Source organism: Nyctibius grandis, chromosome Z, assembly GCF_013368605.1.
Source record: "Nyctibius grandis isolate bNycGra1 chromosome Z, bNycGra1.pri, whole genome shotgun sequence".
Lineage (NCBI taxonomy): Eukaryota > Metazoa > Chordata > Aves > Nyctibiiformes > Nyctibiidae > Nyctibius > Nyctibius grandis.
Window position 1 is genome coordinate 1,801,690 of NC_090695.1, and position 25,838 is coordinate 1,827,527.

At 40.9% G+C, this 25,838-nt stretch overlaps 1 protein-coding gene across 3 annotated transcripts in view; it reads left to right on the forward strand.

Annotated features, from left to right (window-relative positions):
• ST8SIA5 (ST8 alpha-N-acetyl-neuraminide alpha-2,8-sialyltransferase 5) overlaps window positions 1-25,838 on the forward strand; it is a 38,731-nt gene that overhangs the window by 8,845 nt on the left and 4,048 nt on the right. The window contains exons 2-6 of one of the 3 annotated variants that reach the window (XM_068423577.1): window positions 6,352-6,459; window positions 16,825-16,917; window positions 19,382-19,468; window positions 22,631-22,775; window positions 25,098-25,210. In XM_068423577.1, coding sequence (XP_068279678.1) covers window positions 6,352-6,459; window positions 16,825-16,917; window positions 19,382-19,468; window positions 22,631-22,775; window positions 25,098-25,210 — 546 coding nt within the window. The remainder of the gene's footprint in view (window positions 1-6,351; window positions 6,460-16,824; window positions 16,918-19,381; window positions 19,469-22,630; window positions 22,776-25,097; window positions 25,211-25,838) is intronic. The other 2 variants (XM_068423578.1, XM_068423580.1) reach the window with 2 other exon arrangements.

The window sequence follows — 25,838 nt, forward strand, 5'->3', positions numbered from 1 at the left end:
AATATTTATTTCAAAATGGATTGGAGTGTTTGAAGTGATATTAAACTATTCAAGTAAGCGTTTGCCTTTCTCTTGTTATCTAATTTCATTGTCTTCAGGGACTGAGTCTGGCAGACTTGTCAGGAAAGGGGAGTTTTTGGACACAGAGGCTAGTCAGCCTTAACTCAGCTGGGTTGAGCTTGATCTCAGCGTCTCATTGTTACCCAGAGGGTGCTTTACTCCTTTTGAGCCCCTCTGATGTTGTTTCAAGTGCAGTGTAAATAAACTTCCTGTTTCTGGCCTCCGTGGAAAAAAACCAGATCCTTGTTTTTTTCTCCCATACTCCTCTTATTGTTATCTCTGTTGACCCCTACGCTTGTCTTCACTTGTGCAGCAGTCTGTCACGTTGGAGACTCCTGATATTCCCCTTTCTTACTCTCTTACTCTCTGATCCATTTTAGTGAGTGTTTTCAATCACTCTCATCTGCAGGTCATTCATGCATACCACTGTTTTCGTTTTATTTTCCATACACCCTGTGGACACAGTGAGTCATATTTGCCTTATTTTGCAGAAAGAAGGAACTGCATCTTCAGCAAGATTAACCATCTGACTTTCCAATACCTCTGTGACATCCCTGTTGGTAGGCTAGTGGCATCACTTTCCGTTTTCAAAGAGAGTAACACGATCATTTAACACTGAAGTCTTCAGTTCCTCCTCTCAAGGGCACAAGAATTATGAAACGGGGAAACTGAGGTACAGTGAAAGTAAATGATTTTCCACTGACTTTAGGAGGACTGTACATAGCCTGGACTGTGTTTGTCAGGGCAGAGACTGTATATGGCTTCTGTGTTGGGGTACTATGTAGCAGTGTAGTGCAACACCATGACTGGGCCTGCAGAAAGATGATTATAAAATTATTAATGATGTATATGGAATTAATGTATATACTATTAGCTTATAACTTGAACAGGAGCTGGAGTCGCAAAAGCTGGGCTTGCTGTCACCTCCTAATGGACTCTTTGCTAGGGAGAATAAATATAGAGAAGGAATATGAGAACTGCTGGAAAAGGCGAGCAGGAAAAGTGAAGACAAACAAGAGAGGGAGCTCAGAAAGAAAAAGAAGTAATTTGCCTTGCTCTTGGGGAGGTTCGTATCTTCCTTTCACCCCTTCAAAGAAGGAGTCTATAGACTCCTCTGCTTCCCCTTGCTTGACCATCTGTGGTAGGCCAGCAAGCTGAGTCAGATTTTGGCTTAGCTCTGCCAATATAAAATGACATTGGTTTCTGTCTGGTTTTGTTTGCTTTTGGGTTTAGTCCGCCTCTGGTAGATGCAGGATGAGGGTAGTGCTAGCTGTGACCTTGAAAGATGAGTGGAAATAGCCTGCTGGCTGGGATTAAATGAGATAGGCTTGTTGTTTTTTTGGGGAATGGGTTGGCACTGGAGTGGCAGGTGCTCTTCCATGCCCTCTCCTCACACCACCTGCGTTATGCCTCTGTTGCCACTCAGTCCTTATTACCCATAGGTCTCATCACTGTGTTACCCAGACACTTGCCTCACTCTGCTCTTGTGCCTTGAAAGCACGTGGGTCTCTCCTGAATAAATTCTGCTGCATACATGGTCATGGCTTCTCTCTGGTTAGAGCCCAGACAGGACTGACAGCTGTGCTTAAGTCTTTTGTGTCTTCTCCATTTATTAGCTGTAGAATAGCTCCTTTTTAAAAGCCTTGCCTTCTTGTCTGAGCTGAATTCTCACCTTGCCTTCGTGCTTCAGAAAGGCAATGAGATACCCCTGCGGTGGGATCTCAGTGTGACGGCAGCACAGATACGAAACTTCTTGCTGCAACCTATCCACTTGTTCATTCTCGCCTTACAGTTCAAAAACCTCATAGCTGTTTGACATCCTCTGCTATGAAAACCTCTGCTTGCACAGGAATTGTTTCTTGTTTGGATTGCGGCAACAGGCTTTTTGCTTTGCTTCCTGCTGCTTCTTGACAGCCGGTCTTGACAAGCCCTTCAGAATCACTGCTGCTTTGTTAATTTTCTGTGTTTTTTTCACCCCCTCCTGCTATTCTTACATTACGCCAGTGTTTATTTGACCACATACTGATTCAACATTTACAGTTACCAATTAGGATCAAAATATTGCTTTGACATTTCCCTGAAACTCAAGGTCTTTATTGCTAAGACATCCAACGTAACGGAGTTTCTCTAACGCAAGACACAACAATGCTTATACTCTTATTTGTTAGGAGTAAGTCCTGTGATTAATGATGTCCATAAACCTTGATGAGAAATTTGCTTACAGTGAACAGGCAAAACATAGCATCACTTCACTAGGAGTGTTTCTGGTTATTACGTCTTTATAAAAGTCTTCCCTTGTCATCATCAGCGTCAGGTGTTGGGGAGACGTACTAATTTTAGAAGGAAATAACATTAAGGCAAATTGAGCAAATGGCGAAGTTCCACCATTGGTAATAATTGGTAAGGATCCCAGCCTTAAAATTAGCTTTTCGTTTTTTTTAAAAAAAATTTTGACATGAACTGTCTAAATATCATAGGAGACCTCTATGTCTACATCATTTCCTCTGCTTTTCTTCCCTTCTTTTAATCTTTCCTTACCCTCTTTTTTTTTGTTCTGCTTCTCTTCCTTTTCTGTGTTTCCATCCTGCATGTGCTTTTCTGTTGCAATTCTGATTCACAGAAGCTTAACTTAGGTCTTTTTTGTTTACCTGTTCAAGTGTAGTTAGTGCTGAGAATGAACGTGTAAGAATTTAACTACCATAATATGCCAAAGAAATATACTGATGGATAAGTTCGTGTCTCTGTTGTATTTTCTCAGGCTGTTTGCAAATTTGGCCACTTACACCTCACAACTGAGAGGATTAGAAAATTTTATGTTTTTAAAATCGAAATCTCCCAACTCAAGGCTGATTGAAATAAATGATAAAACTCTCAGGAATCTGTTTAGGAACATAATTAATTGAGGTCAGTGTTTTTAAATGTCTCCTCCTTGATTTCTACTCAGTCCTAATACTTCAAACCATTATTTATGGGAGTTGTTCTTACTAGGAGGAAGAGGTTTATTGTACCACCACACCAGAAAATGCAGAGCAGCAGCTTGGTCTCAGTCTTGCAGAATCACAGTGAGACACACAGTCCTACAAGCTGTGGAGTGTTTCTTTGGTGGTGTGTTTTGTGTGTATATAAGTCTAGGTGGTGGTAAACTCTTGAGTACCGGTTTGTTGGAAGTAAAGCACTGTACAGTCCCCTTTTCTTGTCTGGTTCAGGATGAGACATTTAGCTTGCTCCTGACCCTAAGCTGAGCTCTACAACTTTGTACTTTGTCCTTACCATGTAGAAGTGTCATACACAGACCCTCGCTTGCCCTCGTTAGATATTTTTGTACCTCAGCTAGATCCCCCACTCCGCCATTTCAAAGCTAAGTATTTCAAGCTGTTCATCATAAGACATAGCTATCATTCCTCAGTGTTAGTCTTCCTGGTCTCCTGTTGGATCTTACCCAAAATGTGCATGTCCTCCTTTAAACTTGGTGCCTCAGCTGCAGCACACACTGTTCCCAAAAAAGGTTTGATGAGAAGAGGGCATTAAAGAGTGGTTTTATAATTTCTGTTGCTTTATGGTCAGATTCACACCCCTCCACCTTTGAGCATTTACTTCCCTTTCCTTCCAGCTGTTACATGTGGAGTGAAGATGTACAAAGGGAAAGGACTTTACTGAATGTTTTAGTTCTTCATTTCATCTGCCTGAATATTGGCTGTGCTTTAGGAGAGTTCACCTCTGAAGGGCACACTGACACCAGCTATTTATCTAGATTAGTGCTCTCTATTTCAGTTTGTAAGTAAAGATCTAAGCCCAAAATATCTAATTTAAATCCAATTTAAAAGTATAATTCCAGCTTGTTTTTCCCGCACTTCTACTCTCCCTCCCCATGTGTCATTCAGTGCTGCCCTTAGCAATTAAAACATATTTTTAAGGTCATATATTTAGATGCCTTTTACAAAGACATACACATTCAAAAGAAACATGTTTCCATACCAGTTACAGCGTGGCAAAAAAAAATGTGTTAGACTGTGGTACATGGGAGAGAATCACAAGTGTTTATTTCAACAAGCCTAAAAGTGAAGGTGTCTTAGTAAAAGTGAGAATTTTCTCATATTTTCTTCACACCAATATTCTACTCAGAAGTCGTACCTTGGGCAGCCTCAGCTGATTAAAAACTGTCAGAGCAATGTAGAAGGTGTGGGACCCCTGACAAGGCAACAGCACTGCATTACCCTATAGACATTACAGCATAACCTGTACACCCTTTGACGTGATTCTCCAAATTGATCACCAAAGTAGCTCTCTCCAAGCTGAATGCAAGATGTAAGTGTGCGATATCATCTCATTCTGCTTATGGCCATCAGGATACTCTCTTCCACTTGTTCTGATTTTTTGGAAAACAGGAGAATTACATCGACATATTTACCTAAGTAGTAATGAGAATGGGTCTCCTATGAGCAAAAATTTGGCTTGTATATTTGAAACGTTCCCAATTTTATACTTAAAAAGTTTTTATTTGAAAAAGCAAAATTTGACCACTGGAGAATGTGCAAGAAATTAAACACATTTGAAAGATTCAGAGGAAGTTTTTCAATATTTTCACAGTGCTTTACTCCTGCCTTTTGTGGTGGGAGGCAGCTTGGGAGGGCAGGGGGTAGTTTAGGATGCTAGCTCTTTCCTCGGTTCAGAGTGTTGAAATGGCTCCCTACCTTCTTCCGAATTCCTTTTCCCTCAAAATGCCTTTACCAAAAACTCTGTTTTCAATTAAAAAACAAAAACCCAAAAAGATTAAAAGGCACAAAACACAAGAATAAACTTCTTAAATTCTTTCCAAGTATCTTGGTTTTAGGTCAGAATAAACGTTTGTGGTGACATGCACTGCACTTCACTTGGGTGGCGAGTTCCTTCTATCATGCGTGCCCACGCTACAAGCAACCCCAGCTCCCTGTACTGCTGATGGAGGATGGATCAGTTCACCATAGGGTGAAGGCCAGCCTTTGATCGGGTGAATCTTTCCCCAAACTAACTGCATTGAGACAATCTCTATGGATGTTTAAGAAGGCAGGCAATGAGCTCATGTGGAAATGCCTGCACTGCAGATACTTGAAGTTAGACAAGATTGTCTTAAAACAACGATGACAACAAGAAGTTATGTGTACACATTCCCACAATGCAGAACAAATAAGCTCCTACTGTATGTTTTTGGAGCTGTTTAGAGCTACTCCCCTTTTCTGCTGCAGGAAGCAAAGAGGATTTATTTTAATGCCTCATGTCTTTCCTTCTCGATTTCCTAAGCTTATAACTGCTGCCAATTACACTAGATGATGGATGTGGTATGAGAGATTCTCCAGTCCTTGTAACAAGCCTGTTGACCAAGAAAACTAGCGGGGTCCTGGATGCCCTTTCTTTCGGGCAAAGTGGGCTGGCAGATTGCTTCCTGGCTGTCCCCGTGAAGTTAACTTTCAGTATTGGCAGCACCAAATGTTCGCAACTCAGCTGCCAGGCTTCTGAAATCATGAAATGGGGTTAAAATGGAGAAGATTAAAAATAAAAATCTGCAAGATTCTTTTTCGTTGACTTCTGAGATAAGGGAAGGATTTGACTTGTGCTGTCAAATGTTTTTTCAGACCCAGCGTTTTTAAATACATGTAAGATTTCTACCCAACTATAGGTGTAGTTTCCAGAAGACTGCATGCATCATGGGTCTTGGAATGAATTTCTGAAAGTTTGGAAAACAGGGAGTTATGATGATTGTGATATTCATTGGCTTAAAAAATATCACCTTCCCAAACAGAGAAAAGAAGCAATATAGTGTCACTTAGAGAAGTCACAAATGACAAATCCTTTGCCAGCATGGCCAACAAATCAGAGGAAGGACCAAGTGCTCACCATATTTAACAACTACTGTAGATGTAAAATTGAAGTTTGGAGGGTTTACTTCTTTGGCCCGGCAGTTTTCTACATAAATCTCTGGCTTTTTGCACTTGTGTCTCTGGGAATGAAATTTCCACCTTGCTCCACACATATATATGTTGTTTATGAGCACAGGTGATTACTGGCCTTCCAATTCGGTTGGGGAGTCTGGTGTTGTTTTCAACCAAGGATTTGTAGAGTCTATGGGAATTGAAAATTAATTGTTTCCACTACACTAGTAAGATGATGTCTTGTGGTTCTTGGTATCTTTTTATTATTTTTGATGAATGTGTCGTAGTCACATTTCTGTGTTAAGAAAAAGGACATGAGAACTCATGCTGACAGACTTAACCTAATGAATGATATCAAATATCAACTGCCTCGTTTTCTTGCTAGAGGGCTGCAGTTTAGCTGGCAGAATGGAGAGCAATTGGCAAATTGGACCGGCACCTTTAATTTCACGGATGACGGAGCAGTGAAGAGTGGCAGTGACACAGGCACCAGGTACCAACACCCGAGGGAATGACTACAGAGATCTCTCTCTCTTTGTATGAACCACAAATGTGAACACAGGCTGTATGAAAAATGAGATTTGCAGTTTGCTTTGGCTGCTTGGTCCTGCTCACCATGGCACAGAAGATGCCAGGGATGCCCAAGGGCTGTGCTATTTTCCCCCTTCAAGGCCTTGGGACCGTTTTGGAATATGCCATAAGCATCCACGCAGTACACAGGAGGATAACTTATGTGTCCTGGCTTCTCCTGTTTCCATTACCCCACCAATGCTATGTGTCAATATGTGGCAATGTGGAAAAGTGGGACTTGGGTGGGCAATGTCCCAACGTGACTGTATTGATGCATGCAGAGCACACTGCAGAATCTGACTCAAGGCTTTCTTTATAATAGAATAGATGTTCTAAGAAAACATAGTCTAAATTGAAATCTTTCCAGGGCCTAGTAGGGGAGAAGCTTTCTATCAAGATAAGACCAGAGTATTTCCTTTATTTACACTATTTTGAAAATATGAGAAGCACTGTTGCACTTTTTGTACTTATTAATTTGTAGTAAGATCCTTTCGACTAACACATATCTGAAGGATCATGAAGAGCCATGTGCATAGTTAAGAAACTGGATGTAGTTGTGCCGAAAGAGTTCCATGGCTATCACGGGCCATCTACATAAATCTGTGAATTGCAGTTGTAGAGGTTAAAAATCCTAAGTCATGTGTAGTATCATATTCAATAAATAGCAGGGAAAGCTTAGAAAGACTGTAAGTTAAAGAAAAAATAAAATAAATAAAAGAAGCTTACATTTAATACCCATGTATAAGTAGTACTCTCTCTGGATAAATTACATATTTTGTTTAAAATATTGCCAAAGTATATTTTGGTAACCATACGCCCCTACAGCTGTGGAGCTGATAGCATTTCAAAGGCAAGCGGAAATACAGTCTGACCTGCCAAAAATCATCCAGACTCACTGAACCGCAGCAATGCTGCAATTCCTGTTACGGCTCTTCTCTGTAATGTGATCCTGTATGCGTGCTACCCTTCATTACTTAAGGTTCCTTATAAAAAGAACCAGCTTCAGCTGCAGTTTTTCACTCAGAGCAAGGAAAAATGGTTCATTCTATGTACGTATGTATGTATGTATCTGCCTATCTATCTACCTACCTCTACTTCTGTTGCCTTGTTTGCATACACATCTACAGTCTGTATATGCAAAGTCTTCAGCTTAGGCACTTGCCCTATAAAAGAACTGAATGTGGCACAAAGACAGATATCTTCTTGAAGACACGAGAGAATTAATATAGATTTCACCCTCTAGGCACCCTTGACAGAGACAATTGAATCATCATTGATTGCAGGATGGGGAACCAAAACTGAACAACAGTACTATTCTCAATCTGTTTAGCCACTTCAAAGACAAAGAGGTTCAGGATGCAAGTGTTTTTTAAACAAACAGGCTCAAACTGCAAAAGTTAGGTATAAATTTCAAAGGTTATAATGTCAATAAAAGATGCAAATTTCAAAGTCCATGTCGTGTTAATGACTGTGGAGCTGAAAGATGGGGATTTTGAGTTAGGAATAAGTCTAGCTGCAACATATATTGCACATACGTGTGTTAGAGATATTATTTATCCATTTGTCTATTGTCTGAAAGCTGAGAATACAGCAAAATAAAAAAGAACTGTATAAATGTGGAGGTGAGACTGGAGGTGAGACTGTGTGGTGAATAACTGCAGAGCGATGTCATAAATTGTTTACTGTTTACCTTTGATCACCTTTTTTGCTGTGTTATCACTAGACATCTCCTGAGAGTCTTAATCTGACACCAAGCTTCAGGGTGTTGATATCAACTGAAAATAAACTTTCTTCTAATGAATAATTCTTTCCACCAAATGGAAAACTTACAGACTACATTTTACCGACCTGATTTTACTTGTATGTATTTGCAAGTCTCCAGAGAGATGTCTAAAGTGCACAAAACTACTTATGTGTCAGCATACGCACAGTAAATACATTTCACTGCATGGCTTTGCAGTTTATGGTGTGTTATCACCTCCTTTTACCTTAGTATACTATAGCTTATATCATTTATATATCTATAAGTATATAGATACATGTTTATTCATACATTTGTGGTATCAACCCATGTATATTCTATAACTGCTTTCTATCTTTTAATCATATAACTTAATACACGGTGTAGAGACACTGACAACTCATTCTGTAGGAGTGATTTGTTTTTTGAGATGTTATTGATGTGTAAGTGTTGTCATGTGTTTTGTTATGCCTCCCAGGTGGTCATATGGATAACAACATCAGCAGCTTATTTCAGTCAGAGTGATGAGAATGGGCTTGATTAAAACAGCCAAACAGCAGTTTGTTAAAAGTTGGAAGAGTTCTGATATGACATTGGTAAAATAGGACTCACTGCAGCATACCCCGCTGCTGCTTGTCAGGAGCTGATGTTGTTTTGATACAGTGACTGAGAAAGAAAAGAAACACCAAAGTCTCCCCAAAACTACAATTCAATATACTCTCCAATAAATCATTCTGGGGGTGACATATTGTACAGTGGAAAAGCCTCTAAATGAAGATGCGTGGCAGTCTGTGCAAGAGAACACCCTTGAAGCACAGGGGGTTGTGGTATTGCAAGGTGGGCTTATGCCAGGTGGGTGAACAAACTGCAGGAGGTAGCCTGGACTTTGCTATGTCATTTAGGGCTGTTTCACTATATCTCCTGTTGTTACACCCACAGCTATTGCAGTAGAGCTGTACTGGATAGGGTATTAGACAGAAATTTTGGAGAGTCTTGGCTCCCAAATAAGTGGACAGATGAGAAGGGAACACTGTGGCATTGGCAGGAGTGGGTGTTTGGTCAGTTCACGTTGCTGGTGTGAAATTGGACAGCAGAGCCAAGTAATGCCAAATGATCTCTGTGTTGAGACATGAAGACAGGGGATCAAAATCAGAATGGCAGTGAGCAACCAGTGCCAGTTTCTCAGGAGCTTTCATAGTCGTGACGAAAAACATATCCTCAAGGTATCACAGCTGTCTTCTTAACTGTACAGATGCATAAAATGCCTGTGAAGTCACGGGACCAGATCAAATAAGGAATCCAGAAAAGGAGCGCCTCTGAGATAAGAGAGGTGGATGCACGTGCTTTTCTAATGTTACTTGGGTGGTACACAGATCTATTGATGAATGGCTTCTAGAGGACAGAAATATAAAAGCCACTCCTCTTCAGAGGAACATCAAACTTATGCATTTAGGGATGGTTCGTGGAAGCACTTTTGATTTTTTTTAAAGTAAAAATCTTTATTTTAGAAGGTAGGCAGGGTGTCTTAGGAAACTACCCTTGTCTTGGTGGATGGACATTTCTGATGCCATCTATTATCAAAACCCAGAAAAACTTGTAACGCTGTAAGGAGACAAATCGAGCCAAACATTTCAAAATATCCTTGGTGGACAATCAGGAGGTTAATGAGTTAATAGCTTTTAACCTCAGCTACATGAATCTCCCGGGAAGCATGCGTCCTGGTACAAGAATTGCAGCTCCTGAATTTTCTTTGATTACTCTGGTTCTTCTAGAAAGAAAACCAGCCTTGAACTAAAGGTGCCATTTCTATCTTTAACTTCCAGGCGTTGGATGCTATTTTTCCTTGCTATACTGTATTAAAAAGCTTCCTGCCACTAGTAATTGCTTCCTGGTGCAGTGTCTCCCTGCTCAGTCACCATATGTTTAGATTAAGCTTCATATGCCTCTCATATTTTTTAGAACCCAAATAATTTCTGCAGGTCCTTTTGTAACTCTTGCCAGCACCTCAGACCCTCAAAAGTGAAATATCAGAACTGGATGTGGTAATTCAGAAGAGCTATTACCACATAATGTATACAAAGACGTATGACCATTTTCTCTTGCTTATATTTTCTTTTTTTTCATGTGACACAGTTTATAGCGACACATTTTGTTCCTAGCTACAGCCACATGCTGAAAGTTGGTGATCAGTTAGACATCTACTACATCTAGTAGCATTAGAGATGAAAATGGTAAAAGATTTAAACCAGTTAATACCAGTGACATTGGCATCAGCAGGTGGTAGTCAGGAGGAATGTGAACCATCTTTTTTTATATTTGTCGTCTCCAAGGAGGAGGTAGTCAAATAGTTTCATCAACCTGTATAAGAGAAGACTATTGCTTCTGCAGCCTTCTCCTTTGTGCCCACAGCACCTTCTCTTTCAGTTCAGTCTTTCAAGCACCATCTTGTTTTGGACAAGTCAACTCAGGCTCTCAAAGGGCAGAAACAACACATGCAGCAATGTGATTTTTTTGTGCCACAGCTCTAGTAAAGTGTAAATTAATCTAAGGTCCTCAAACATTTCTGCTTCACTTGCCAATTCTCAGAGCAAGGGGATCTCATTTAACATCAGGTTGCGCCAGGGGATGTTTAGATCAGATATCAGGATAAATGTCTTCACCGAAAACGTTATCAAGCATTGCAACAGGCTGCCCAGGGCAGTGGTGGAGTCCCCATCCCTGGAGGGGTTTAAAAGACGAGTAGATGTGGTGCTTAGGGACATGGTTTAGTGGTGGACTTGGCAGTGCTGGGTTAATGGTTGGACCTGATGATCTTAAAGGTCCTTTCCAACCAAAACCATTCTGTGATTCTATGATCAGTACATCCACAGGTGTTTTCTTTTGCAAGGTGTAGTATGAAAGTTCGTTATGGTTTCCATCAACTTCAGAGGCTGCTTTTGTTCTTGGTGGTCATCATGTAGTCTAGGCAGTGTCTATGAGAGCAGAGCCCAAGGTCCCTGTTACTGCCTGCCATGGACTTCCCTGTCAATCAGCCTCTACATCAGCTTCTTATCTGCCAAATGGGGATCAGGCCTTCCAAACGGGGTCAGGTAGTCTTAGGAGAATATGCCATGCAAAGTCGTAGAATGCACTCTTGGAGGGAAAAAAATCACTGTATTGATGTCAGGCCCTTAAACCTTTTGACCAAATCTTGTAGTTTTTGATGTTGTTACATAGAAATATTAACAGAAGCAAAGGCTAGTGGGATTTGGTGGCTCACTCACAATGGGCTCTCTGATAAAGTCAACACCTAGTTTGCTCTGCTCTGGATGAGTTTTCCACAGCCCCTATAGCCATGATATGCTCCACCTTAGCAGTATTTTTGCTACAAGGGTCTGAAGATCCCATGCTGGCCTTGCCAGATGAACGTGAGTCCCTGTGTGCTTGAAGGAGTGTGCTCTGGCACACTTGCAAGGGTCCTGAGTAGCGAAGGTGAATGTAGATTCGAGGTTGGCCATGGATCTGCCCGTACTGATGAGTACAAGCACTGCTAATTAGACAGTTCTCTGAATAAGTATTTAGTAGAAGCCTGCAGCGTTTGGTTCATTTATTCTCATTTCTTAGTCACTGGAAAATGTATATTTTTGGAAAGATCTTTGTTTTTCCTGCAGGGTAGGTGGAATCCTTCCTGTGATGCTCTGTTCTCTTGCAGCATAAGTTCTGCACCCTCTCTGCAAACAGTGCAGAACTGGCACTTCAGGAACAAGTGAAATGGGAAGGCGGCTTGTGCAGGAGAAAATGGTCTTGTTTAAAAGATGCCTGACAATTACACTCAATTATATTTTAAAAACTTTGTTCAATATATCAGACAAATCAGTGCTTCAATCCAAGTGTCACTTGAAGGCAGGATTGAAGCCTCAGGCTTTTTAATTCATGTAGCATGATCAAGAAAAGCTTGCTTGCAATCAAAGCAGGAGCAGGCCAACTGCAGACGATCAAAGACCTAACAGTTATCTGGTAAACTGGGAAACCAAATCTGTCTCTCACCAGTGAGCTCAGTAAGCTGCTCAGCTGGAAGCGAGGTTGCAATGGGAGACATGAAGGTTAGAAAAGAAGAAAGTCACTGTTAGTCAAAAATAGAAAATTACAGCGTGAATAGCATTTAATTTCTGGGCATTCAGTACTGAGAGCTACAAAAAAAGAGTCCTCTCTGAGAACTTGCAGCTTGTGTGGTGTTCAGGTACAGGATTTGATCCTGGAAAAATGTTGTAGATTTGAAAGGACATAAAGCAGTGAGTGGTGTGTAGTGCCCGGCACCCTGGGAAAAGGCAATCTCTGTGCTGTCTGTTGTGATTCGGTTGTAGCTGTGTTCCCTGTTGTAAAGAATCATGAGTTCTTGTGTTGGTTTTCCTGTAGACTTGTGACTTTTGAGGGATAAAAGTTATTCAGATTTCAGCAGGGGAAGCGAAGGCAATGCAGGGAGAGGACATTCTGGCGGTGACATATCGATCAACTCTATTTTATGGATATAAACCTCGACTGTCCTTCTTGTAAAGCTGAAACACAGCCCTTTTCTGTAGCAAAAGGAGTAGCATAGTCAGGTTTGTCGCTTGTCACTAATCAAGAGCATAAATCAAAATAAACTGCACTACACCCTTGCTTCTTAGCTGGATATCAGACTGAGGAAGATGATGGGGAGGACAGTTTCCATTTGTGCTAATTAAGCTTTCTGACAGGCAAATGTATCTTCGTTCACAGGGAACTACATGGTTTAGAGTGGGAGTTAATAAGCAGAAGCAGCACTCAGAGACCAGGGAGTGGGTGAGACTGATGCTTCCTCTGGGAGAGCACGGGGGGCTGGTCTCCAAGTTCTCTCGGCAGGACCAGACCCTGCTGAGCGGAGGAGATGGGTTTAAAGGACATCCGCGGGGGTTGAGGGAACCCATGTTCCTTGTGCTAGAGCCCGGTGTTGTGCAAAAGCTGTATTCTGGGAAAGTACAACATGAAGCACTCCTGCAAGGAGAGGTTGGCCGGTGCTCCAGGGAGATGCCTCTGCTAATTTGCCTCGGTGTCTGTAGCGGGAGGGGGATTGCTGTGAAGCAGATAAATAGCATGAACACTCCTGGGACAAAGAGAGGGAATATTTTTTTTTTTTAGTCTATTGACCAGTTACTGTCTTGAAAATTCTTTAATGGTGTTGTAGCATCATTAATGCTTGCAACCTAAGTGCTGCAGAATCAGTAGCATTAACACTAGGGAGGCTCGGTGTTTGGCTGTCTGCTTCAGATGTGGTTCAGGGCTTATGAATGACAGCCCAGATGATGATTATTCAGTGGCTCAGGCACACTGAGTTAGTTTCAGTCGAGCTCACCCTGTGGCCCGTAGCATCTTCTCCCCACTCAGTGCAGAAGTGACACCGCCGTCAGTGTCCCCTGCCTTTGCCAAAGGAGGCACGTGTCCCATTGGTAGTGTGTCATCCAGTCTGTTTCACAGGACCTCCCTCTGCACTTCCACGAGGTGCCAAATGGTGGATTCGACACTCCCAGTGTCTCTGCTGGAAAAGCTGGAGTTGTTGTGAGAGTTAGAGACTTGCAGGACAGCCCTGTGCTTTTCGAAGATGTAGGCTGATGGAATAACTCTCCTACAAATGCACTACTGCCTCATGGATTTCCTTTCAGATCCAGAAGCGGTTTATTTTTTACCTAATCCTTTCCTCCTTGCCCTTCTGCCTTTTTGGTAACACATCCTTTTTAATTTCTATTTTTGGTTTGTGGGTTGGGTAAATGGGCAATGATCAAAGGGAATGGCTGGGACTCAGGAAATTTCATCTCTGTTTCGTAAAATGACTTATTGTCTCCAGTGCCACGGGCTGAAGCCAGCTTGCCCCTGCTGTGGCGTTCCCATGTGATAGCATGTGCTGTTTGACATCTGAGCTGCAGTCTTCTAACTTAGCAGCAGAGCCAGAAGTATGCAGGAAAGATAAAAATACATGTTAATCTAAATTTTTCCCATTCTTATCTGTGCTGAGGCACATACAAGGTACTGGATCCAGTGTTAGTTGAAAGGCGAGGATAAGGCTGATTGATAGCCATTGGTATCCCCCTTATGCTTGAAGAGGTAGGAATGGTGTGTAACGTGCTGGGTGTTGCGTGGGGATGTATACCTGCCTCTAGCTATTCTGTAGAACGTGCACAATCAGGGTCCCCATCTTATCTAATCCAAAGAATCAAAGTAAAAATGGATACCACAAAATCCAGTAACGAAAATGAGTATTGTAGAAGGACAAAGAAGTTGTCTGGACTGGTAGCCAGAGGGCACTCCTTCACCCCTGTAAAATTCTGTGACCAGTAAGAAGTCCTATGGTGTTGGCTCCCACAGAGAGAGATTTCAGTTTAATTTGGGAAATTTATCTGGAGTACATCCACACAGGGCTTTGACCTGGTGCAACCAGCTGAGCTCTTAATCCAATTTCAGTTGGAGCAGCTTTCAAAATACACAAGTTGCTCAGCTCCAACTCTACAAGCCAAGCATGCAGGAGATGTGCCAGTGCAAGGGATTTCAGCTACTCTTTAGTAAAGGCTGAATGTCCAGGTAAACGATTGAGTTGGAAGGAGAGCCCAAGACTTTTGGTAGAGACCAGGTGAAGGTTTATGTTACATGAACTTTATCTCCCTTCTGGAGGCTGAGGAAGTCTTTTCCCAGATTTGTCACTGATTATGGAGTGCTTTAAATATGTATTTTCCTCTACAAAACTCATAAAAATATATTTGTTGCCTTGAAAACTATGCAAACACATTTCCAAATAGTCACATTTTTTAAAGATTGCTGAGCTATTGTTTTTTTTCAGACAATAATCAGTTTACTTCTTTATTGGGAATTTATGATGGTCTACTGCCACCTTCTAGGCATGATCTTCTTCTTTTCAGTCTCAAGATTTGTACCTCTCACTGGATCACAGAAATGATTGGTTTGGGATTTGGCAAAGCTGAGGTAATGAAAACCTCAGTGAGAGGTGGAGGAGACACATCCTAAAGCAGCATTTGACAGGACAGAAATGCTCGCGGTTGGTAGCAGATTTCTTTGAGAAGCTCTTGGGCTTTTTCCAGTAACATACTATAGTCCCTTTCTCCCTTCTATAGGCTTCTCTCTTTCCTGCTTTATCAGATTGATTTCTGGATGTACTGACAAGGCAAAATTCAGAAGCTGTTTGGTTTTAGATGCTCATGGCCTTTGGAGGCCCTGTGGGAGATACCTGGAGATGTCATTTTCTGGACAGTCTGCCTTCCTACAGTTCCCCTGGGAGGTGTGAACGCTTAGCACTTCTCCAGAACAGATCAATTTTGAATCCCCCAGAATTTTGATATTAACTATAAACATGAAGTACTAAGGACACTAACAAGGCTTTCCTACTTAAGGATTATATATTCAGACCTGAACAGACATTCAGGTCACACATGAATTTTGATGTTATTTTAAAATGATGCAAACCCAAATCATTACATTTCCAGTGATGGTTTAAATAAAGCTCTTCCAGAAATCTTGTATTTTTCTTTCGTATTGAAAATTCAGAAGGTAGTTTGGAGTTACAGTCTCATGAATTCTGAGATTTTAAAGGATCCATCCAAATAACTTGCTCTAGCCTTGGTCGTAATACCTGTTCCTCCAAGTCGTCTCCTCCTATTTCTTCATTATGCTCATAATTGCTGTATGGGCATGCGCAGTTCTTGGACATTAGGTTTTAATACAGTCTTCTAAGGATAAGTGGCGAAACTGGTACAGAGTATGGTTTAAACCCTTAATCTTTTTTGTCATTTCAATACAGTCTCATTGAATTCACTGGACAGCCTGGGCTTTCTCTGGCCCCTAAACATGAGTAGCTACCATTGTGTTCTGATTTCCCTTCACTCAGTCTAATGGCTAAGGTGATTTAACCAAAAAAGTAAATATTTATGTCTAATAATTAAGAATAGCACTATCATTTGTACTGCGTCTGAGCATTCAAATCCTTTTGTTCTCAAAACCATCTCAATTTTTTTGAGAAGAAAATCCCAGCTTCCCTTCCCCTCCAAATATATCAAAAGGGTAAATCCCAACAAAAATCTCAATTGCGTAGAGGTATGCAACGGTCTCTAGAGACCAGATGCAACTTCCAGCACTTTGCTTTCCACCTAAGAGCAAAATTTAAGGAACTGATTTTTAAACTCTCAGCACATTCATACACCCAAAGGATGGGAACAGTGTTTGTTAAGCGATCAGTGCTTTTCCCCTGACTTTCAGTGGCAGCTGCCATGTGCTGACTGCTGGAAGAGGTAGCTGGTCCCTGTTGATGCCTACAAGATAGGTGAACTCTTGTAGAGGTGGACAAACTGGACATGGGTGGCTGTTCTACAATCAGCAATGACATCTGTGTTTTCCTGTGAAGTAATAACCTGCCTATGGGCCAGACAGTGTAGTCTCAACTTAGGCACAAATCATAAATGACAACTTTAAGCAAATTTCCATTGATGTATAAATTAAGTATTCCAGTCTAAGGCTTATTTATAATCTTTTTTTCTTGTCCTTCTTCAGGTATTTTGAGTTTTATGAAGGGCCTTTGGAATACAACTCTACCAAATGCCTGGAATTACGGCAGGACATCATTGAGGTGAAGGTTTTGTCTATGTAAGTATGAATGAACGTTTGCTAAAAGGTTACTTTTCAGGCAGGATGAAAATGATAACTTACAATAACATTGTCAAAGATGCGAGGCTTAAGAGATCCCATCCATAGGGATCTCATCAGGGATTCCTGAGATTCTCTTATATGTGCAAGTAGTCACATTTGATCTGAGAACCATTTGAAAAAACTGGAGGCATTTCACATACATTGCGGCATTTTGGTCAGGCCCATTATCACTGTTTAGAATGAAATACAGTGTAATATTATTTGTAATATTAAATTCCAGGTCCTTTACTGAGGGTAATTGAAGAGTAAGAACAGCCAGACTGACTCATAGCAAGTGTCCCTCTAGCCTAAGACTCTATCATTGACAGTGGCCAGCAGCGAAGGCTAAGAAATGAAGCGAAAAAGTTAGCCCTTCCTGATAACAAATACTGGCACAGGGACTTGCTGAGTGGTAGGTGGTGACTAGACTACAGTAGTCAGAGTGGACAGTAGACCTCTCTCTTAATTTGTTTAGATCCTTTCTGAGCCTGTTTGTACGTTTGACTTCCACAATTTCCTGCAGCAGTGAGTTTCACAAGTTAATAACACTCACTAAAAGGTAAGAAATGAAATTCTGAGAAATAATAAAATATCTGTATTTTGTCTTCTATGGTCCTGTATGTACATCAGAAAACAAATGAGTTGAATGAGATGTTTCCATGAAGCCATAGAGATGGAATCAGGCAAAAAAGTGAGGTTGCAAATGGAGCTCATCGGACAGAGCAAAGCAGGGTATTTTTGTGTTGCCCTTTTGGATTTTCAGCATTGCACTGAATTTAGGTACTTAGGTTATGCCTAATCCCTTACCATATCTAAAACCAGTGGTTTAGTGATCTTACCAACAATCCACAACGCTTGTTAAGGTCTGTAAAGCTCACTGAGAATCTCAATTGAAAGTGCAGCTGTACAAGTGCATAGCATTAAGTAATCAACGCTACAGCAAATATAGTTTGTTGCTCCAGGTCTGCATGAATTTTGAGCGTGTGTCCCTCGCTGACTTTGTGCACAAAAAAATGTAGGTTATGTCCTTGTCTCCTGTATTTGGTACCAGATGAAGGATATACGAGTCACAACTTTGCTCTGCTTGCTGACTTGCAGTGCTTAAATATAAAAAGAAGGGGTGAGAATGTGACACTTCTGCCAATGTTCTGCTGAAGACGGGGAGTTTTGAATTGCTTTTCTGCATACTTATCAGATGGTACAGAGCATTACTCATTTGTCTTCATCTTATCCAATGGCACATAGAAGGTAGTGGACTCTTGCTCAGCTGGATAGAGTCAGCCTTACTTTTTACGATGGATGCCATTTGACATTAAGCTCTTTTACTATGCTGGGCTCTTCTGATGTACTTGCTTCTAATGTGCTACATTTCCTAAGTCAGCCCTTACGGTAATGGACGATTTCCAAGTTAATGTGCTCTGGTGGGCTACAGAAAGTACAATATGACCTAATTCCTTCCTGTAACTTCCACAGCCTGGGAAACAGTAAGTTCTACTCACTTTAAATATATAATTATCTTAAAAGTCTTTGCTTTATTCAAACGTTCAAAGCCCTCAAGCCTGAGGAGAGCTCATTAAGACCTATTAGTCTTGAAGAAATCTCAGACTTGAAAATTTCCTAGCCAGATTATGGCATTGCTCCCTAGCTCTAGATACTTGCAAGGCCTTCATTATCTCTGTTGTCCAAATACAGAAGAATATGTATGAACTCTAAGGTAGAAGTGGTTAGAATTGATGATATCACCAAAAATGTGTCATCCTGTGTCAACCTATTAGAAAGAGGAGTATCATTTTTTGATATAATTCTATTTATTAACAGAGAGGGAGGAAGAGATCTTTATGTAAAGAGCCTTTCATTTCCTCTTACTGTCACAGATACTTATCCCTACGTATGTGCTCTTGCAGTTTATAAAATGGATTTACCAACAGTGCTCTTCGGTAGGATCTCACGAATTAAGATAACCTCACCAAAATATGATGGTAGTTGGCCAAGATATCTAAAGTATCCTCTATTCCAATGCCCCCTCTCCTTTCCCCTTCTGCTAGGTGCAACTTTTCCCCCCGAAGCCATTGTAGTTGCCAGACACTCATCAGCTTCGCAGCAGGCTATGGACAGACTTTGGTACAGTAGATGGTTCTTGCTTGATACTGCATTTTTTATCCTGAAGAAATGGAGAATACCTATCAGGGAATAGAAATCAGTCCCGAACATCTGAAGAGCTTCATCAGTACATGTGTATATATAGCATAGAGTTGCTATGTCTGAGCAGAAAAAGAAATAAAAATGAGAAATAATGCACTAGATAGACTGACTGGTTTGCCCTATCAAAAACCTACTGCGTGGTACCCTGGCTGCAGCTGTTTTAGGAAAGGAAGCCTTTGTAATAAAGTGAATTTTTATTTTCTTTCTTTTTATCTTTTAGGGTGAAACAAACCGAATTGTTTGACAGATGGAAGAGCTTACAGGTGTGCAAATGGGAGATGAATGTCACAGAAGCTAATTTATTCAAGTAAGAATTGTCCACATTAATGAGACTGAGTAAGATTTACTTTAGTTTGAGTTTAGCTTCCTGTAGAGAGAGATCAAACCTTCATATGGGTAGCAAGAGTAAGCATTCTAACACTGTTACTGTTGGAGTACCATCCTTTTGAATAAATATGGACTTTTTTCTACTTTGAAAAAGTCAACAGCAAGAGTGAAAGAGAGCTCTTCCGGCATGTGGGACAGTCTTCCCAGGAAAGGCAGGGAACTTGGTATGGGAAAGACTTCCAAGTGTGATTCAGGCAGAAGTGAGGATGGAGCCAAGGCCTGATGGCTGCACCTGATGCATCAGCCTAACTCTCTGGTGGTGTAAATGGTGATATCACTGGTGATGCTGCAAATTTGGCCTATAAAATGCTCTAAACTGGATTTTTTCTGTAGTGTATTAAGTACTGTCAGACATTGTTTATGACTTCCTTTTTTTTAATGGCTTCTCAGCTATTACTCCCTGACTATTTAGATATCTTTTTCTTGTCTTCAGGGACCTCTTCAGTTTGTTTCTGTAGTATTCTGTCTTCCTTCATGTGACTTCCTCTTTTCCAAAGGTCCTTTCAAGATACAACTTGAAATTGGTCTTGTGAAGGCAATTGTAGAATGAAGCCAAAACAATATTTGAATGCTGCACATTGATATATTCAAGGGCCATATTTGAGTAGGTCTAGAGAAACCACATTATTTCAGAGTAAGGGGAATATAGTCTGGTTAAGTCTGTAAGTCACTGTTATGATTCAGAGCTGTTGCTTAGAATAAGGCCCCACAACTTTCTCCTAAATTCTCTTGCATGATTCCAGGAAATAGCTGTCACAAGTTAATGAGAGAATGTGAGAATGCATGTGCTGAGTTAGTCATTAACATCTTTAAAAATAACTAATTGTTAGTCCCAGGCTCACAGCAGTTTTTCCAACACGAGCTCCACACGTGAGCTTTTTAGGGTTTTTTTTAGTATATATTTTTCTGGAAATTACTTGATGGACAGTTATCAGAGCCCATTTTGAAGACAAGAGCCCTTCAGGATTAGAGCCTACTATCTTAAAGATTGCTTGGAGTAAGAGTACTAATGATTGTCCCCAGAGCACAAGGAGCACATTGAAGTATGGAGGCCATCCCAGAGGTGGGAGCAATGAGAAAGGACTATCTAAAGACCATCAGGAAGACCATCACTCTCTCTCAGGCCACCAACACCAGCACATTAAGCAAAGAACCCCTCTCCATCCTAGACAGTGCATTGAGAGAAAGAAGAGATGAAAGACTCCTGTCGCCCCCTTATACCTGCCTGACTGATATATCACTGCTTAAGAAACTCCCACTGGTACCTAGATGTAACATAACCTTTGTTAGCTGGTTCCAGGAACAGTAATCGTGCTAGTCATGAAAAAAAAGAAGTTCAAAGTCTGTTTCATTTTTGTCTTATGGGACAGAGACTTCAGCGTGTGAATGTGTAGGGAAACTGTAGTCCCTTAAAAGCAGACCACAGTCTCTGAGTTTGGAGGTGGACTAGCAGGAGGCTAAAAGGTGGTGGTCTAACAATGCTGAATTGTGAGCTTTCCAACTTTGCCCGTTCTGGACCATCAGGTGAGGTGGGCAGAATCCAGCAAAACTTAAATGGCAGCCACTTAAGCCGCAGGGAGGGAGGAAGCACAAAAATCAAGCTAGCTTTTGTATCTGGAGACTAAGGAAAACAATTTCCTTGACAGTCTTCCTCCACTAGATATCAGAGGTTTACATTAAAGAATGTGCCTCTGGAATACCAGTTGGACATTAGATTAAAGAACAACATCTCTTTCTATTCCTTAATGCAGAACTAAGGAGTGTTTTCCTATCTTAAATATCACAATTCAATCCCATTACCTGCTTGTAATTATTTAATGATTTCGTTATTAGAAATTATTCATTGACTTATTCAGTCTCAATTATTACCTTGATCTGATCATCATATTCTGTCACTCTGCATGAATCAAGTATATAATAGTAATTGGACATCACTGAAATGTTTGCATAATTCCGTATTTGCTTTCTGGTGCTTGTAATAAAGCCCATAAAGCAGACTGGCTTATTCTTCCAACTCATAATGAGGCCACATACCCGAGAGGCAAGGTATTTAATCTAGGTTATTTGAGAGCCATTTGGCTTTGCCTTCATGTTTGTGCATTTGCCATGACATGTATTTTTCATTAAAGGTATAAGACGCACTGGCTGAGAAACAAACTGGCTCTGGAGCAAGAGTAAGCTGAAGTCAGGGCTTTCAGTTACACCAGTAAAAGGAGAAAAGCATTCAGGGGAAGGTGGGAGCTAAGAAATAGACCCCTATTTGGAAAGCTGCTTTTCCAATTTAAATTTAATATAAAACTTACGGTAAGGGGATCAGATCTGAATGTTTTTTCTCTCATGCTGTGAATCCCATTTTTGAGATTTCAAAACTGTTCTTGTTTGCATTGGAATACCTACCATTTTGTCCCAGAGACAAAGAAAACTTTGGCCATTTGTCTGAGATTTTGGAGTTGAAGCCATGACCAGTCTGCCTGGCACCCATCTGTCAGGGCCACATCATCTTCCTGATGCACATATGCAAGGTCAAAGGCAAAACTAAGACCTTTAAAAGTTTTTGTTGTAATCAAAGTGTGCTGTGCTCCACAGTAGTCTGGTCAGTGGGGTAACGTCATTAGTTATTTCTGTGTTTAAGCCCCTGCCAAGCTTCCACCTCCCCAAATGAATACTTTAGTGCCTGCATTTCCTGCCCAGTGGTGAGTAAATAATTTACAAAACGTGGAAGACCTCTAAAGCAGAGAGCAACTAATTTATTAGGATGGTTTCCCTGGGTTATTGGGGGCAGAAGCTTAGCTTTGGGGTCTGTAGCAGGGCAGAATTTGCAAATGTCTTTCCTGCAGCCTAGAGGAGACAGGTACAGGGATCTTCTTCTGTTTTTGTTTTTACCATAAGTTCTCCAATGAAGGAAAATTTCACTGAATCTGAAATTTTCTGCAGGAAAATCCAGCAAACCACGATTTTATCCCTCCTATGGTGAAAAAGTTTCTTTTTGCTGAAAAATACCTTGTTAGGAGTGATAGTAATTGCAAATCCTAAAGCATGCTATCAGCTCCTTGATCTTATTTCTCTCTTTTTCATTTTACAGGTCTACTTTATCAAGGTGTTGCAATGCCCCTGCCTTTCTGTTTACCACCCAGAAAAACACTCCCTTGGGAACTAAACTGAAATATGAAGTGGATACTAGCGGAATCTTCCATATCAACCAAGAAATCTTCAAGATGTTTCCAAAGGTGCCTCATACCTCTGTTCATTTGCAGAATCAATTTCATTCTACTTGCTGAATTAGATGCTATCCTACAGCCAATCATTTAGCAGTTGGTTGTTTGACTTTTCTACAAACTTCACTGCTTATACCTTGAAACTGTTTATTTTTGATATTATATTTTAGCTGATTATCCTATTTTCTAGTGGTTGTCTGCTCTAGTATGCAATATATATATATAGATATTTTCCTGCAGAATATTACTGGCTTAGCAGCAAAGTGGCTGATGAAATAACTTAAGAAAGCTGAATAAAAGAGGCACTTACTGATCAGAACTTTTTAAAAGTATAATACTCACATACAATAAATCCAATATTTTGTGTAGGTCTGCTTTTTTAGGGGCATGATTATTTTATCGTTCATATTCACAATGACTAGTTAGTCATTATTATATGACTAGTAGTCATTATACTTATTTCTGTTTGCAGCTTATCTGTGAACAAGCTGCACAATTTTAAAATATATTCATCATAGTGATTATTCAAAACCTTTTCAGCAAACAATCCTTGACCTGAGGGTCATTCAGAGTTATAAACTGTGGGCAATTCCCATTGCACATAGTGACTGATGTGTAGAAATGGGCTTATGTGACTACTGATTTATCATAGGGCACATGTCATGAATTTAAAATCGCATATTTGGAGGGAATAAGTGAAATTTGTCCCTTTCAGAAAGTGAGAAAAATATTCAAGTTAAGTGCTTAGATTTGTGTCATTAACGTTGTCCTTCAGGTTCTAACCACTTTTAATCTGTTTGCTTTCTGAGCCCTACTAAGTGGTAGGGTAGTGCTGTTATCTAAGTGTGCATGAGAAACTGGGGCAGAGCAAGGGAAAGGCTCAGATCCAGGAAAGCACTCTGGCATCTGGAGACGTGCAACGAGTGGGTACATCTAAGTCCAGGAGTATAATCCTCAAAACCCTGCCTAATTGCATGGATGAATGCATGAAAGACTGGTCACCTATGCTTTTGCTAGGAATGTCCTACAGCTGCTGTTGTATTTATCCAGGTATGCCTTGAGGATGCTTTGCAGGCTCTGTCCCATGCTGAAGTGCCTTTGGGACTCCCTGGGCAAGAGCTATGTGGCCAAAGCCACCCTCTGCCTAGGAGCAGGGCTGCAGCATGGTAAATGTAGGTGATAAAGGGCTGAAAGCATGGGAGCAAGACTGTAAGGGCAAGAGCCTTGTGCTGAGTGTGGAGACCTGGCTTCTGATCTCCCCTTTCAGGACTGCCAAGGCATTTTGTGTTAAGAAATCACTGGATAAAGCACAGACAACTTCACAATGCCTCTCTTAGCTGCTACCTTTCTCAAACAACAGGTGTAATTGCATGCCCTTTTGCCTCATGGCTTATGAGTGCTACGGAAAGCTCCTGGGAATAATCACATAGAAATGTCAGGCCACTGTTGCATCTCTCTGTAGTTTGCAGTATGAAATTATTGATAAAATATGTATGTACCAAAACGAGCGCTCTCATGCTTATATAAGCACGTCTCTACATATTTATAAGGTGTAGCGTGGCTCAGTTCTGCGTCAAAACCCTCTCACCCTAATGGCCCAGTTCTGTTCTCAGAGGCACTGTTTTCACTCTCTCTGGCTTCAGCAGCAGCTGCAAGTCTGTGTATGAAGACAGAATTTTGCCTGGAGATTACAGAAAGATGCATCCTACATGAGTCCAAAAAGGTGTCTGACCAGCTCTAGGTGCTGCTGGTAGTACAAGTGCTAATTAATAATCATTTTTTAATACTATTAGTACAATTAGTGGGATCAAGCACTAAAATTTGGGCTAGGTTCTGATAAATAGCTGTTATGTGCTGTCTGACTTAGAGAGACTTCTTGGGCTTTCCTAGCTGCTCTGGGACTGTGTGCAGACTTCTCAAAAGCAGAACATCAGAGCCTGAGGAGCAAGCAGTTTGCAGGCAGCTCAGAAGGCAATGCCTGGGGTATGCTAATTTTATGGTTCATGCCCTCATGTGGAAATCAGAAGGGAAACCAAGTTTCTAAAATGACTTATTCCGTTAAGTCTGGACAAAACCAGGTTATTGCTTTTTTTCTGAGTTATTTTATTGCTCTGAGTTAGTTGCCTGTACTATCTCTAATTGCACAGAAAACAATCCCATCTGTTTATGTACACCATGGGAATATTGCGGGCCGGAACCAGTGTCAACTTCCTATGATTAGTGCATCTGCAGTAAGATGCAGCTGCACAAAAAGAAAGAGGAAAAAGTAAAAAAAGAGACTTGTTGCCTCCATGTTTCTGGATATTTAACTGTTTCCTTGCTGTGATGTTGCAGGATATGCCGTACCACCGCTCCCAGTTTAAGAAATGTGCAGTGGTTGGGAATGGAGGAATTCTGAAGAACAGCAGATGTGGCCGAGAGATTGACAGTGCAGACTTCGTGTTTCGGTAATCACCACAGCACCGTTTTTTCTTTTTGCCTGTTTTAATGACAAATAAAGGATTGCAAAGCTATTCTCTCTCACATGGAAACATGGGATTTGCCAAACTGGCTACATCAAGCCTGCTTCTGGCACAAAAAGCGAGGTTTCAAAAAAACCACCTCACTGTATAGTATTTATTTAAAAATTATGTTTTGAGGAATCATTTCTCCCTAACTCCATGTGGCTAATAATTGACTTGCTGACAAAGTTTGATGTCCTCATTCAATACATCCCCTGTTACTCAGGTTACGGATTTATCCTTCCATGGACATTAGCTCAGGAGCAGTGTCCTGTGAATGTGGCCATGATTTTCTGGGGCAGTTCTGAACCAGTTACAACCTCTATTATGTGACAAGCAGCTTGGACAGATGTTAATAGCTCCACTCTGTGCAGCTCATGTTTCTCAGAGAAGTGTTTCTGAAGTGGTACTGAGCTCAAGTGCTGGATAATACGCGTTACAGTACTCAGTACTGTAGACTCCAGGGTGTGCAGAGACTCCTGAATATCTTTGAAGGCTGAGTGTCTTCATACTGTGCTCCCCACCACATATGGAGTTATCCAGGTTTTGCATAGACTGGGATGCCCCACGACTT